Below are 15,746 nucleotides of genomic sequence, written 5' to 3'. Positions count from 1 at the left end.
TCGTCGTCAATAAAATTACGACCCCACTATTTCGGCAACAAAATTTTTATTACCCCCCCCACACACACCCCCACCCCCCACTCACACACAACTGATACACCTTACCCCCTAGCAGGTTAAAATTGTATTGAAATCAGTCTTTTTGAATAAAATAAACATTTTGAATCAAAAATTTTATAAACCCCTATTTTTCTTTCCAAATATTTATGACCCCCCCCCCCGTATATTTGGGACCCCCCTGAAGAAAATGATCAGCCCCCTAAAGCCAGAACAAAAGTACATGGCAGATAAAGGTACTTTATGTATTGATAAATCAATCAATAGTCAGAGATAATATACAATTAATACCAATACTAATCCCAGCAAACACAAAACGTTTTCGACATCATTCGCAAAAGGTTATAAAAGGTTGTCAGAAAACGTTTAAATGTCGGGTTATATAAAGGGTATATTAAGAGTATAAAACGTTTTCATAACCTTAAAAACATTTTTGATAATCTACTACTCAGCAAACAAAAATGTTTTACAGAAAACGATTAAATGTCGGGTTATATAAAGGGTATAAAAACGTTTTAACAACATTCCAAAAACATTCTTGAAAACTTGATACAAAACATTCTAAACAGAATGTTATTTTGGAGTTGAAAAACATTTTGCGAAAAATGTTTGCCCAAAATATTTTCAATAACGTTTTAAAACGTTTTCATGACCCTTTACATAACCCGACATTTAAATGTTATTAAAAGGTTTTGAAAAAACATTTTAAGAACATTTCTGTGTTTGCTGGGTTCAAACATTTTAACATAATGTTATTTCAGTATTGACACAATATTTGGCAAAAATGTTTGCAAAAATAGTTTACAATAACATTTTTTGAAAACATTTAAAAATATTGTTGCAGTGTGTTTTCATACAAAACGTTTTAACCTTTATATAACCCGACATTTTAATGTTATTAAAACGTTTTACCTAAACCAAAAGCCAAAATATAACTTATTTAAAACGTTTTTAAAACGTTTTTGTGTTTGCTAGGATACTCCGCAACAAATTAATGGATCCCAAGATCCAAAAGGCATTCCAAAAACGAATCAATGGCTGTGTGGAGCACACATTTGTTATGAACGAGCTCCTGGCTAATGCACGTAGCAAGAAAAGAACACTCCACGTTACATTTTTCGACTTGGCTGAGACTCCTTCGGATCTGTTGAACACAATTTAATTCACCATACTTTGAAACGGAACAAAATTCCTGACCCCATTTGCCTTTACGTCCGAAATCTCTATTCCAGACTCGTTCAGACCCGTTTAGTTTTCGGCGAGGTGTATTCCAAGGTGATCCTTTGTCGCCCATAATATTTTTAGCCGTGTTTGATCCAATTATTCAACATCTCAAATTGAAAGAAGAGACTCACGGGTATAATATGGAAGGGAAGCGTTACATCACATTACCATTCGCTGATGACTTCTGCCTTCTTACACCTGATAAGAGAAAACACCAAAAACTGATGTCGGAGATCTCTGAAATCACCTTGTTCCATGAATTTGACACTTAAGCCAATTCAATGTAAAACAATGTCCATCCGTAGTGGATACCCTGACAATTGTACTTTTGAAATTGGTGATACTGTTTTAAAATCTTTGCAGGATGCTCCCGAAAAATTCCTGGGGAGTATGATCACTTTCAAAGGTAAAACCAAAGAAACTCTCGATAAGGTGAATGAAAAGTTAACTGGTATTATCCAAAACATTGATAACTCTTCAATCAGAAATGAATACAAACTGCGTATATATACTGAATATGCGGCGCCCTCGTTGAGATTCATGCTTACACTGAGTCCACGAGTTAACCGATACCCAACTTCAGCTGCTGGATCATGTCCATACTAAATTACTAATGCGATCAAAAAATGGCTTGGTCTGGCGATAAATGGCGCCACCCCAGCTTTTATTCATAGCCCGGTGGGGCTAGCTCTCCCGAGACTTTCAGATATTTATCTGGAATCTCATTGCTTGGCCTATGCTCGGTGCATGGTCAAAGCTGACACACGTGTCATTCATGCGCTGAAATGTAAACTGGACCGTGAATCTCAATGGGCACGCAAAATGAGCAAGAATGGGTCGAGGCAATGGCACAAAACTTTCACCAATGCTTCCGCCAATACTGACCAGCAGACTTGGCCTAAAGTCAAGTCTGAGATCAAAAACATAATTTACGATGATCGCGTGACTTTTTGGCAAGATTACATCCGCCCTCTCCTTCAGCAGGGAAATCTTCTGAAGTTAATGCATCTCCAGTCGTTCGACCTTACCTGGATATCGCTTATATACAGCCTTCCGAGAGGGGTGTTAAGTTTTGCCGTTCGTGCCTCCATCGACTTTTTGCCAACTTTAAGTAACCTGCGTACTTGGGGTAAAAGGACTAATGCTAATTGCAAACTCTGTGGGAACAAAGAAACTCTTCTTCATGTGTTAAATTTCTACCCCGTGTCTCTTGAACAGGGCCGCCTAACTTGGCGTCACAATACAATTTTACTTCATTTAGTTAACATTCTCAAATCTAAGTTTCCTTTGGCCACAATTTTTGCTGACATCGCCGGGTTCTCTACCGGTGGGGGTTCTATTCCCCCTAACATCATGATCACCAATTTAAAACCAGACATGGTAGTCCTTCATGATGACGGCATCTCCATACAAGTCATTGAGCTCACTGTCTCCTTTGAAACAAATATTGAAAAAGCCCACGACCGGAAAGAAACCAAATATTCCCATCTCATCCACGATTTGAATGATAAAGGTTATAAATGTCAACTGTTTTGCATCGAAGTAGGCAGTCGTGGCCTCATAACTCACGAAAACGAACATCGTCTGAAATCAATTTTACAGGCCAGCACGAAGAAAGTCAAACCTCTGAAGAAGGAGCTCAGCCAGCTCGCCCTCCTCTCAAGCTATACCATCTGGAATTTATTTGTTCAAACTCCATAATGGTGCCTGGACTATTTTAGCTTTCATCAGAAGCACACTATATGCTTGTATACGAGGATTTACGGTAGTTACCGTATCTACTGCTGATATTGGTATTGATGAAGTAGTTATCTACTGCCGATACTGGTATTGATAAACTAGCTATATGCTGCTGCTGATATTGGCATTGATGAAATAGCTATCTACTGCTGATAGGGCCTACTGGCATTGATGAATTAATAGCTATAATGTATTTTGCTCATATTGGTATTGATGAAATATAGGAAAGCATACTAGTATTCCGATACATTCGTGACTGCTATTTCTGATATTGGTATTGATAAGTAGCTACTGCTGATACGGACATTTATGAAGTAAATCTACTGCTGATACGATTATTTATGAAGTGGATATCTACTTTTGATACTGGTATTGATAAGTAGCTATCTACTGCTGTGAAACTGGTATTAATGAAGCAGATATCTACTGCTGATACTGATGTTGATGAAGTAGCTATCTACTGCTGATACTGGTATTGTTGAAGTAGCTATCTACTGCTGATACTGGTATTGATAAAGTAGTTATCTACTGCTGGTACTTGTATTGATGAAGTATAGCTATATACTGCTGATACTGGCATTGATGAAGTAGCTATCTACTGCTGATACTGGTATTGATGAAGTAGTTATCTACTGCTGATACTGGCATTGATGAAGTAGGCCTAGTTGTCTCTACTGCTGATACTTGTATTGATGAAGTACCGTAAAACGGGGTAACTTCGGTCAGCGGGGTAACTTTGGTCGGTCAAATATATTTTTTTAAATGGTCACATTTTCGTACAGCAATATTGTTTTTAGTCATATTTGGTGTCAGCTTTTTTGTACATTTTTTTCGGAAAAAATAAAAATCGATATTTGTGAGCAAGGATGTGTGTTTGATTAATTTTTCAAGGTGTCAAATGTCACAAAAAACAATAACTTGCCGCCCATATTCAGCGAAGATCATTTTTTTTAATTTTTATTCCTTCATGGAATGTAATACTGTGACCAAAGTTGCCCCAAAGGCGGGGTAACTTTGGTCAGGTCATTTTTAACCCCTAGGGCACCCTTACAAAATTATTAAAAATGTTTTTCAACTTCAAGGTGTAGAAGGGAACCCTAATGTCACAAAAAAGAGTTAATTAGAAATATAATTGGTTTTGTTTGGAAGCAGTGGTTTAAAAACTCTGAAAAGTGCCCAAAGTTACCCCATTTTACGGTAGCTATCTACTGCTGATACTGGCATTGATGAAGTAGCTATCTACTGCTGATACTGGTATTGATAAAGTAGTTATCTACTGCTGATACTGGTATTGATGAAGTAGTTATCTACTGCTGATACTGGCATTGATAAAGTAGCTATCTACTGCTGATACTGGTATTGATAAAGTATAGTTATCTACTGCTGATACTGGTATTGATGAAGTAGTTATCTACTGCTGATACTGGCATTGATGAAGTAGCTATCTACTGCTGATACTGGTATTGATGAAGTAGTTACCCAGCAAACACAAAAACGTTTTAATAACGTTTTAAATAAGTTATATTTTGGCTGTTGGTTTAGGTAAAAACGTTTTAATAACATTAAAATGTCGGGTTATATAAAGGTCATGATAACGTTTTAAAACGTTTTGTATGAAAACACCCTACATTACAACAATATTTTTTAAATGTTTTCAAAAAATGTTATTTTAAACTATTTTTGCAAACATTTTTGCCAAATATTGTGTCAATACTTAAATAACATTATGTTAAAATATTTGAACCCAGCAAACACATAAATGTTCTTAAAATGTTTTTTCAAAACCTTTTAATAACATTTAAATGTCGGGTTATATAAAGGTCATGAAAACGTTTTTAAAACGTTATTGCAAATATTTTGGGCAAACATTTTTCGCAAAATATTTTTCAACCCCAAATAACATTCTGTTTAGAATGTTTTGTATCAAGTTTTCAAGAATGTTTTTGGAATGTTATTAAAACGTTTTATACCCTTTATATAACCCGACCTTTAAACGTTTTCTGTAAAACATTTTTGTTTGCTGAGCAGTAGATTATCAAAAAATGTTTTTTAAGGTTATGAAAACGTTTTATACTCATAATATACCCTTTATATAACCCGACATTTAAACGTTTTCTGACAACCTTTTATAACCTTTTGCGAATGATGTCGAAAACGTTTCGTGTTTGCTGGGTATCTACTGCTGATACTGGCATTGATGAAGTAGTTATCTCTACTGCTGATACTTGTATTGATGAAGTAGCTATCTACTGCTGATACTGGCATTCATGAAGTAGCTATCTACTGCTGATACTGGTATTGATAAAGTAGTTATCTACTGCTGATACTGGTATTGATGAAGTAGCTATCTATTGCTGATACTGGTATTGATGAAGTAGCTATCTACTGTTGATACTGGTATTGATAAAGTAGTTATCTACTGCTGATACTGGCATTGATGAAGTAGTTGTCTCTACTGCTGATACTTGTATTGATGAAGTAGTTTTCTACTGCTGATACTGGCATTGATGAAGTAGCTATCTACTGCTGATACTGGTATTGATAAAGTAGTTATCTACTGCTGATACTGGTATTGATGAAGTAGCTATCTACTGCTGATACTGGTATTGATGAAGTAGTTATCTACTGCTGATACTGGCATTGATGAAGTAGTTGTCTCTACTGCTGATACTTGTATTGATGAAGTAGCTATCTACTGCTGATACTGGCACTGATGAAGTAGCTATCTACTGCTGATACTGGTATTGATAAAGTAGTTATCTACTGCTGATACTGGTATTGATGAAGTAGCTATCTACTGCTGATACTGGTATTGATGAAGTAGTTATCTACTGCTGATACTGGCATTGATGAAGTAGCTATCTACTGCTGATACTGGTATTGATGAAGTAGCTATCTACTGCTGGTACTGATGTTGATAAAGTAGCTATCTACTGCTGATACCGGTATTGATGAAGTAGCTATCTACTGCTGATACTGGTATTGATGAAGTAGTTATCTACTGCTGATACTGGTATTGATGAAGTAGCTATCTACTGCTGATACTGGTATTGATGAAGTAGCTATATACTGCTGATACTGGTATTGATGAAGTAGCTATCTACTGCTGATACTGGTATTGATGAAGTAGCTATCTATTGCCAATACTGGTATTGATGAAGTAGCTATATCTACTGATCTACTGCTAATACTGGTACTGATAGACTATGCAGTTTTTACAGTATATTCGGTGTTTGTTTTGTTTTTTTGTTTTTTTTACAGTATATTCGGTTTCGGGTGTTTATTTACAGTATATTCGGTTTTGTGGTGTTTGTTACAGTATATTCGGGTTTTTGGCTGGTTTTTTCACAGTATATTCGGTTTTTGGGTGTTTTTGGTTGCCTATGCCTACTGAACGACAAGATGGAAGGACCAGATCCAGACACAAGCATACCAGTCAAATGGCAGGTTATTCCATTTGAAATCCACACTATACCCCTGTGGAAGATTCTGGAAATATCTTCTACAGAGGGAGTATGTTTTTCAAATGTAATTGTTCAGGGTTAATCATATTGAAACCCACACTCCCACTGTATTATGGCTTTACCTATATCTTCCACAACTGGAGCAAGTATTTCAAAGAGAATTGTGTATTCTATTCAAAACTCTTACTCCTTCGACCCGTGGAAGACTTTAGCTAAATCTTCCACAGGGGTAGTGTGGATTTTAAATGGAATAGCCCAATGGACGTGATGAAGAAGGATTACCTGCAGAGAAAACATCTTGTCTTTGTTATTGCTTTTTAAGTAGGGCCTATAAAAACACCCCCAAAACCGAATATACTGTAAAAAAACCCACCAAAAAACCGAATACACTGTAAAAAAACCCACCAAAATAAAACACGAATATACTGTAAAAACACCCAAAAACCGAATATAGCCTACTGTCAAAATAGGGTAACACTAACACAGACATTCAAAACAACAAAAGACAAAAAAGCAACAAAAACAAAACCACAGCGAACAAAACACCGTGCTTTTACAGTTTTTCCTGTGCATGCCCATTCGCTTTTGGGATTAAAATACGACGGGCGGGGAAATAGTGACATAATTATACAATTTTGTTGAAAAGAAATCTCTACAATATGTTACATTTAATTAAGCACTGTCATTTATTTGTCATATGACTATATGGACCACAATGGCCTCATCCCAATGGCATATATAGTTCAATAACCTCAATTAAACAATCATAGTGCAAAATTTGACCTCAAGTTTCAGAGTATGAGTTTTTGTACCCAAATTTTCAAAGGTCATTCAATGAATGTGCAAATGTATTGGGGTTAAAGAGCTGTGCCTTGATAGATGAGCATGTTTTGGATCCTAGTGTATGACCTAGTCTCACAGTATCGGGGGATACACTCTTTTTTTGTTTGGGTCAACAATACTAATCGTGAATAAGACATCAAAATTAAGACAAAAGTTGTGGCGCCAAAATAAACAAAGAATAAGTACGAGAAATCCCGTTTCTTTGCTTTGTTTTGTTCGATTATTTGTTTGCTTTAGTTTTGTTTCTTTTGTTAATGCTCTGCGTGCTAGCCATAGGCTTCACATAAAACTCAAAATTTTTAGATATTTTCTCAAAATATCAAGAGCTATCTTAAGAACCACTGAAAAAATACTAGGCTTGCTTGTACTCAATTTAATGCATTTTTCCTGCTGATTCCAAATATGGTCATGAAAATTTACAATTCGAAAAATGTTTCTTTAAAAAAATTGGTAGGCCCTACTTGTCGTCTGTAGTCGACACACGCTCGTCGCTAGTGTGGCACCCCTTGAAAATTTATAACAACATAAGTGAATAACAACAATTATAAATTACCACCAGAAATAGATATGATTTGATGGAGAAAACACGCACCGAAAAAATGGGGTGTCTGGCCGAATTATATAATAAAGTAAAACGGATTGTAGCGTATGTGTCAAACAATCTCAAGGCGTTGTTCGTTCGCGTTTTATTTGGGGTACACGGAATTATAACGGTATGGCGCGTCACGGATGTATACCACGATCCTCTGTACTATTTACTGACTATTCCAATCGTACTTTTATTGGTGGAAATGTTGGTGACTGCAAAATTTACTGAGAATGGGGAATGGAAATGGTGAGTATATTGGGTATAAAACGCTTTAATAAAAATAAAAAATGTTTTAAAAAAACTTGCTGCAATAAACAGAAAAAATTGTGCCGCGATTGAGTATCACAAACCGTTATATAATGTAGGCCTACAGTTGATATTTATTCTACATACGATGCTTCAGTTTTGACACACACAAAAAATTTTCATTGAAAATCCTCCCAATCGGCTATTTCAAAAAGGTAAACAGGCTTCCTTATAGTGCAATAAATTAGCATTAAAATGAATCTTATTCTATAAGGATTCTAGAAACACTTGGTGTATGGCGTTCACTGCTGTGGATGATCACAATGTAAATGAGAATTTACTGGGTGGTGTCCGACCAATATTTATGAATATTATATGGTACATCAAGGGAAAATACCCGGAAGGTGTCCAAATTTGGCTCGAATATACCTTATGGTCGATACTATAGAGTGCCAGTTTGATATTTTTATGAATGTAGTCTGAATGGTAGCACTCCGCCATCCACAGCGACAATGGCATTATCGGGCCTTGATTCACTAAGAAACAGTGAAAGGCTTGGTTGAAATTACATCGGTACCTGAGTTTTTTTTGGATTTGATTTGTTCGGGTTTTGACAACCCTGGATAACCCAAGAAAGCCTCTATTGAAGCTTATTTCCATTGGGGTCCATTTGAACACCGGGATGGGTTGGGAACAGTCAGGGGTTAACACCCTACTCTTTTCGAAACTGGCTGCGAGATACATGTATACAGGTATGGCTCTCTGTACACGGGACCGACGGCTTAACGTCCCCTCCGAAGGACGGAGTACTTTCATGATTCATTTACCCAATTCTAAATGAACCACGGGGAGAACGGAAGTCTGAATTTAATCTACAGAAGGGTTTTTTTCCAAGTCAATATCCCAGCAAATCGCCACCGCCGGGAATCGAACCCGGGACCTCATGCACTAAAGGCAAGTACCCTAACCATTGCGCCACTCTCTCGACCTGAGTCGATTTTGTAAGTATTTTTTAATGAAATATGAAGATAACATATTCAAATCAATATTAATTGTGATATTTTGGCTTAAATGCATTTTTGAGCAAGATACGGCTTTCGAAAGGAGTGGATACGTGCAGTTGGTCTATACCCTTGAATGTGTGATTATTACGTATAGTCAATTCACCACACGCGGGTGAATGGGAGATGTCCTCTAACTTTTTCTAATGTGTTGATGAAATAGTTAGGTAGTTAGTTACTTCTGATACTGGTTATGAAGTAGCTATCTAACTGCTGATACCGCCATTGCCGAAGTAGCTATCTACTGCTGATACCGGCATTGACGAAGTAGCTATTTACTGCTGATACTGCATGGTATTGATGAAGTAGGTATCTACTGCGGATGCCGGCATTGATAAATTAGCTATCTACTGCTGATACCGGCATTGACGAAGTAGCTATTTACTGCTGATACTGCATGGTATTGATGAAGTAGGTATCTACTGCGGATGCCGGCATTGATAAATTAGCTATCTACTGCTGATACTGGTATTGATGAAGTAGCTATCTACTGCTGATACTGGTATTGATGAAGTAGCTATCTACTGCTGATACTGGTATTGATGAAGTAGCTATCTACTGCTGATACTGGTATTGATAAATTAGCTATCTACTGCTGATACTGGTATTGATGAAGTAGCTCTCTACTGCTGATACTGGTACTGGTATTGATGAAGTAGCTATCTACTGCTGATACTGGTATTAATGAAGTAGCTATCTACTGCTGATACTGGTATTGATAAATTAGCTATCTACTGCTGATACTGGTATTGATGAAGTAGCTCTCTACTGCTGATACTGGTATTGATGAAGTAGCTACAGGGTGAGTCAAAAAAAGTGCAATAGACCACACGCGGGTGAATGGGAGATGTCCTCTAACTTTTTCTAATGTGTTGATGAAATAGTCTAATACTGGTATCAATGAAGTAGTTATCTGATGCTGATACTGGTATTGATGAAGTAGCTATCTACTGCTGATACTGGTATTGATGAAGTAGCTATCTACTGCTGATATTGGTATTGATGAAGTAGGATATACTGCTGATACTGGTATTGATGAAGTAGCTATCTACTGCTGATACTGGTATTGATGAAGTAGGATATACTGCTGATACTGGTATTGATAAAGTAGCTATCTACTGCTGATACATGTATTGATAAAGTAGCTATCTACTGCTGATACTGGTATTGATGAAGTAGCTATCTACTGCTGATACTTGTATCTACTGCTGATACTGGTATTGATGAAGTAGCTATCTACTGCTGATACTGGTATTGATGAAGTAGCTATCTACTGCTGATGATGATATTGATAAAGTAGCTGTCTACTGTTGAAAATGGTATTGATGAAGTAGCTATCTACTGCTGATACTGGCATTGATGAAGTAGCTGTGTACTGCTGATAACGGTATTGATGAAGTAACTCACTACTGCTGATACTGGTATTGACGAAGTAGCCCTTTACTTCTGATACTGGTTATGAAGTAGCTATCTAACTGCTGATACCGCCATTGCCGAAGTAGCTATTTACTGCTGATACTGCATGGTATTGATGAAGTAGGTATCTACTGCGGATGCCGGCATTGATAAATTAGCTATCTACTGCTGATACCGGCATTGACGAAGTAGCTATTTACTGCTGATACTGCATGGTATTGATGAAGTAGGTATCTACTGCGGATGCCGGCATTGATAAATTAGCTATCTACTGCTGATACCGGCATTGACGAAGTAGCTATTTACTGCTGATACTGCATGGTATTGATGAAGTAGGTATCTACTGCGGATGCCGGCATTGATAAATTAGCTATCTACTGCTGATACCGGCATTGACGAAGTAGCTATTTACTGCTGATACTGCATGGTATTGATGAAGTAGGTATCTACTGCTGATACTGGTATTGATGAAGTAGCTATCTACTGCTGATACTGGTATTGATGAAGTAGCTATCTACTGCTGATACTGGTATTGATGAAGTAGCTATCTACTGCTGATACTGGTATTGATGAAGTAGCTATCTACTGCTGATACTGGTATTGATAAATTAGCTATCTACTGCTGATACTGGTATTGATGAAGTAGCTCTCTACTGCTGATACTGGTACTGGTATTGATGAAGTAGCTATCTACTGCTGATACTGGTATTAATGAAGTAGCTATCTACTGCTGATACTGGTATTGATAAATTAGCTATCTACTGCTGATACTGGTATTGATGAAGTAGCTCTCTACTGCTGATACTGGTATTGATGAAGTAGCTACAGGGTGAGTCAAAAAAAGTGCAATAGAGCAAAGAATCGATATTTATGTAAGAACCAAGTTGAACTGTCCCATTATTGAAATTCGTTATAAATGCCACACTCAATAGTCACATTCTGTGAAAAAATGAAGTGACTCGCTATTACCATTTAATTTTTATGAGTCCTTTTGCTGCGATACCCAATTTCATTATTTGTCCACGAGGTACCATGTATTTTGAATGAGAGCACACAATGCACGACAAAGGCACCAGCTCTGAAACTGACTTTAACTTAAATAATGTTGATTTTTGCGTTATTTTAATTTTTTTTCTGTTTAAACAAACTTTCTAACATTACTTTAGATCCTTCATGCCTCACTCGACTCCAACTCCAGTTTTTTAAACCCCAGTATGGCCAACTTACTGGATATTTTGTAATTCACTCCACTTCAATTTGCGCGCATTTCATTTCGACATTTGAAAAACCCGCCCACAAATTTATATGTTTTTGATAGAGAATAAACATACTCAAAATAAAGGGAAAATGAAAATAACAATAATGTTTCTTCTCCTTAAACATGTTAAACAAGACCAAGGACAATAACAATTTGGGTGCTCCATTTTATTTCTATGCCAATGAGGTTAAAAAAAATGGCATTTGTTCCAAATCTACCTTACACAGAGTGGGCTGACATTCAAATTTTAGATGTCTCTTGGACAAACATTAAAATTGGGTATCGCTATAAAATGTGTCATAAAAACAAAACGGTAAATGTTAATTCCTTGATTTTTTCACACAAGATCACTAATGGATGTGTTATTTACAAAATGTTTTAAAACCTAAAAAGTTCAACTCGGTTCTTAAATAAAGATGGATTCTTTTCTCTATTGCACTTTTTTTTACTCACCCTGTATCTACTGATGATATTGATGAAGTAGCTGTCTATACCGATATTGATGAAGTAGCTATCTACTGCTGATACTGGTATTGATGAAGTAGCTATCTACTGCTGATACTGGTATTGATGAAGTAGCTTTCTACTGCTGAAATGGTATTGATGAAGTAGCTATCTATTACTGATACTGGTATTGATGAAGTAGCTCTCTACTGCTGATACTGGCATTGATGAAGTAGCTATATCTACTGATGATGATGATATTGATGAAGTAGCTGTCTACTGCTGAAAATGGTATTGATGAAGTAGCTATCTATTGCTGATACTGGTATTGATGAAGTAGCCCTTAACTTCTGATACTGGTATTGATGAAGTAGCTATCTACTGCTGATACTGGTATTGATGAAGTAGCTATCTACTGCTGATACTTGTATTAATGAAGTAGCTATCTACTGCTGATACCGATATTGATGAAGTAGCTATCTACTGCTGATACTTGTATTAATGAAGTAGCTATCTATTGCTGATACTGGTATTGATGAAGTAGCTATATCTACTGCTGATACCGGTATTGATGAAGTAGCTATCTACTGCTGATATCGGTATTGATGAAGTAGCTTTCTACTGCTGATACTGGTATTGATGAAGTAGCTATCTACTTTAAATCCTAGGATAAAATTGTGTCTAGAATGGTTTTAATCTCTAGACACTGTTTTTGCAGTGCCTGTTTGGGGGGCCGCACATCTCCAAAATACCTTTGAATTTTACCAAAACAGAGCACTGAAAGACCCCTTATATTGATAATTAATTTTAGCTCTAAAAGACCCCTTAAAGTTGCCCATTCCTAACATATCCGCTTTTTGGCAGGCGATTTGTAATCAGAAAGCCAAGAAAGCCCCTTGATTTTGACCGTAAGACCACCTTTTACCGGTATCCAGAGTATAACCATTTTACATAAATTTATTATACCTATTTTCCTTTTTTTTTACTGATTTGTTTTCAGGTTTTGTCCTAGCGTATTACTGTATCTTATGTGCATAATACCTGGTATATGGTTTCTACAAGTAGACCTCTACCAAACTAGGAGAGATTATCGGGATGAAAACGAGCTGGAGGAATGTGGCATCGAAATTGTTATGAATGCTACTGGTTTACGCAATATTAACGGGGTAGGTCCAATGATCTTTTATAAACATGGATAAATATAAAACGTGACGTATTACTTTGTACCAAATAGGCTGTACCAAATAGATTATCAATGAACATGGATAAATACCTGGATCGTAATTTTATAGACTTTTTACATCATGCTGATTGCGCACCTGTAAGATTAGTGTCTTTGAAAAGAGCGGTATCGTAGTAAATCTATCATTACACACATATACAATGTGATGAGTGCATCTTGCTTATAGTGCGGGGCAATACATTAAAAAAACAGTGTAAACCTATTGCTATGGTAATTAACCCAATCTTGTTACATCACTAGTTCTACGGCGAATTAAGCCTTTATTGTATTTGAGCGGTCTCAAGCGCACAAAACAGACTCGAAATAGTGACAACATAAGTTTATTTCATGCAATACATACCCTAAATAATGTTCTATAAACTCGTGGTTCTACTAAAATATTGTAGCACTCGAGCTTTGGAGAAAAGGTTAAATTTAAGTTGGTTCTCGTTCGTACCGTCAAAAATGCGGGATCGTTTTTGGACCCAAGAAACAAACTCGATTTTAGTTATATAATGTATCTATTCATCATTTTGTTTGAATGCAGGTATCCATTCCCATCTCCTTGGGTGCCGACTCATGGGTTCTTGTCTTAGAGCAGATCATGTTCTTTCTCCTCATCCTGGGCCGATGGTTGCTTCCCAAAGGCCAACTAAGTCGTGATCAACTCTCTCAACTGCTCCTTGTCTACGTCGGAATAGCCGCTGATAGTCTTGAATTCTCCCTAGAAACACTCAAAGTTCAAAGGGTTCTTTGCGACTTTCTGCTCATTTCCTTAATCCTTGGCGTCTGGTCGTGGAGTCTGCTCCAGTTTACTTTGGTATTAACATCGGTATCTGCGCCACGACCCCGAATGGCAGCTACGAAGAGATCGAGATCATTTTGCGGCGGTTGTTGCGAAAATGAGATATGGGCACTGATCATCACCATGTGCCTGCAAGACGCGCCGTATCTGGCCATGAGGTTGTACCTCATCGTCGACCTACGTGTCATCAACCAGATGATGATATTTTTCACTGTTAAGAATTCGATATTGGTTATTCTTCAGTTGTATCGCATGGGTGTCCTTTGTTGTATGCCCAAGGAGCAGGTAGAACCAATGGATATGGTCGATAGTCAAGTTACAGAACTCCAACATACTCCAACACCAGAGAGAAGCGGGAAGTTTAACGCCGTTGCGATGGAAACTGTGTTAGCGGAAGAATTTGAAACAATTGATTATGATGGAAGTCAAGATGGAGTTCCTCATACTGATCATGATTGAAACAAACAAACACTACAAACATACAAACAAACAAACAAACAAACAAACAAACAAAACATACAAGCAAACAAAGCAACTATACAGTTTGATCAGCTCGTAATCGGTGGGCCTTATAACATCACGGATTAATATCAATATATTTTCTTTGGAGAATTGTCTTGTGACAACTTCTTGTGACAACTCGTCAGAAGTATCACAAATTATTATTTAAGTCCTATATTTCGCTTACTTTATTCAACACACACAATATAGACCAGACAGGTCAACTATTATTATGTCTATTGTGGATCTGTTTTTCGGCGTAGTGGTAAAAGCCTAACATTTCCTCCCGCTGATTACGAGCTGATCAATTGTCTGTCCATTGTATCTAAAGAGAAGTGACCAAAAACCACAAGAGCCATTCCATGTCAACTCCTGGGATGTGCACCGCAGCACCTCTTCAATTTTTTTCTTTTTCTGTGTGGTGGTAGATATTGATGAGAAAGTAAAATCCTGAAAATTTGAGCTTCATACGCTATTTTGTTTTCCCGTGGCATCAATTTGAAATTTAGGGGGATCAGCGTAAAAAATGTGTCGCAACGCGAAAGACGACGTTTGGAGGTCCATAAATGTATAAAGAGAACCCCTACAACTTTGAAAAGTATGTATCCTGGGGTACTTAATTGTGTAGAGTTCAAATCTGGCATCAAAAACTTGTAACTCCTTTACTTTAAAAGATACAGGGCCCTCAAAATGTAAAAATAATTTTTTGTCCATTTTTTTGCCAGTCGGAACCCTATGGTAGTACATTACTCTTATCCAATATTGAGTCAATTAGGATAATGTTAGCTGAGATATTACCCATGCAAAACTCCAATAGTACATTTTTTGTACATTTTGACCCCCTGAAAACCAATGTCAGACAATTTGCCCCACCAT

At 36.9% G+C, this 15,746-nt stretch overlaps 1 protein-coding gene across 1 annotated transcript; it reads left to right on the top strand.

Moving 5' to 3' along the window:
• Positions 1-13,333: 13,333 nt before the first annotated feature.
• Positions 13,334-14,828, top strand: LOC140141600 (transmembrane protein 26-like). The gene is made up of 2 exons (XM_072163511.1): positions 13,334-13,508; positions 14,112-14,828. Exons 1-2 carry the CDS (start codon positions 13,371-13,373, stop codon positions 14,826-14,828), a joined length of 855 nt encoding a protein of 284 aa, XP_072019612.1. The 5' UTR covers positions 13,334-13,370.
• The last annotated feature ends 918 nt before the right edge of the window (positions 14,829-15,746 follow it).

This window comes from Amphiura filiformis, chromosome 19, assembly GCF_039555335.1.
Source record: "Amphiura filiformis chromosome 19, Afil_fr2py, whole genome shotgun sequence".
In the NCBI taxonomy this organism is placed as follows: domain Eukaryota; kingdom Metazoa; phylum Echinodermata; class Ophiuroidea; order Amphilepidida; family Amphiuridae; genus Amphiura; species Amphiura filiformis.
This window is presented reverse-complemented; position numbering and strand designations above follow the sequence as displayed.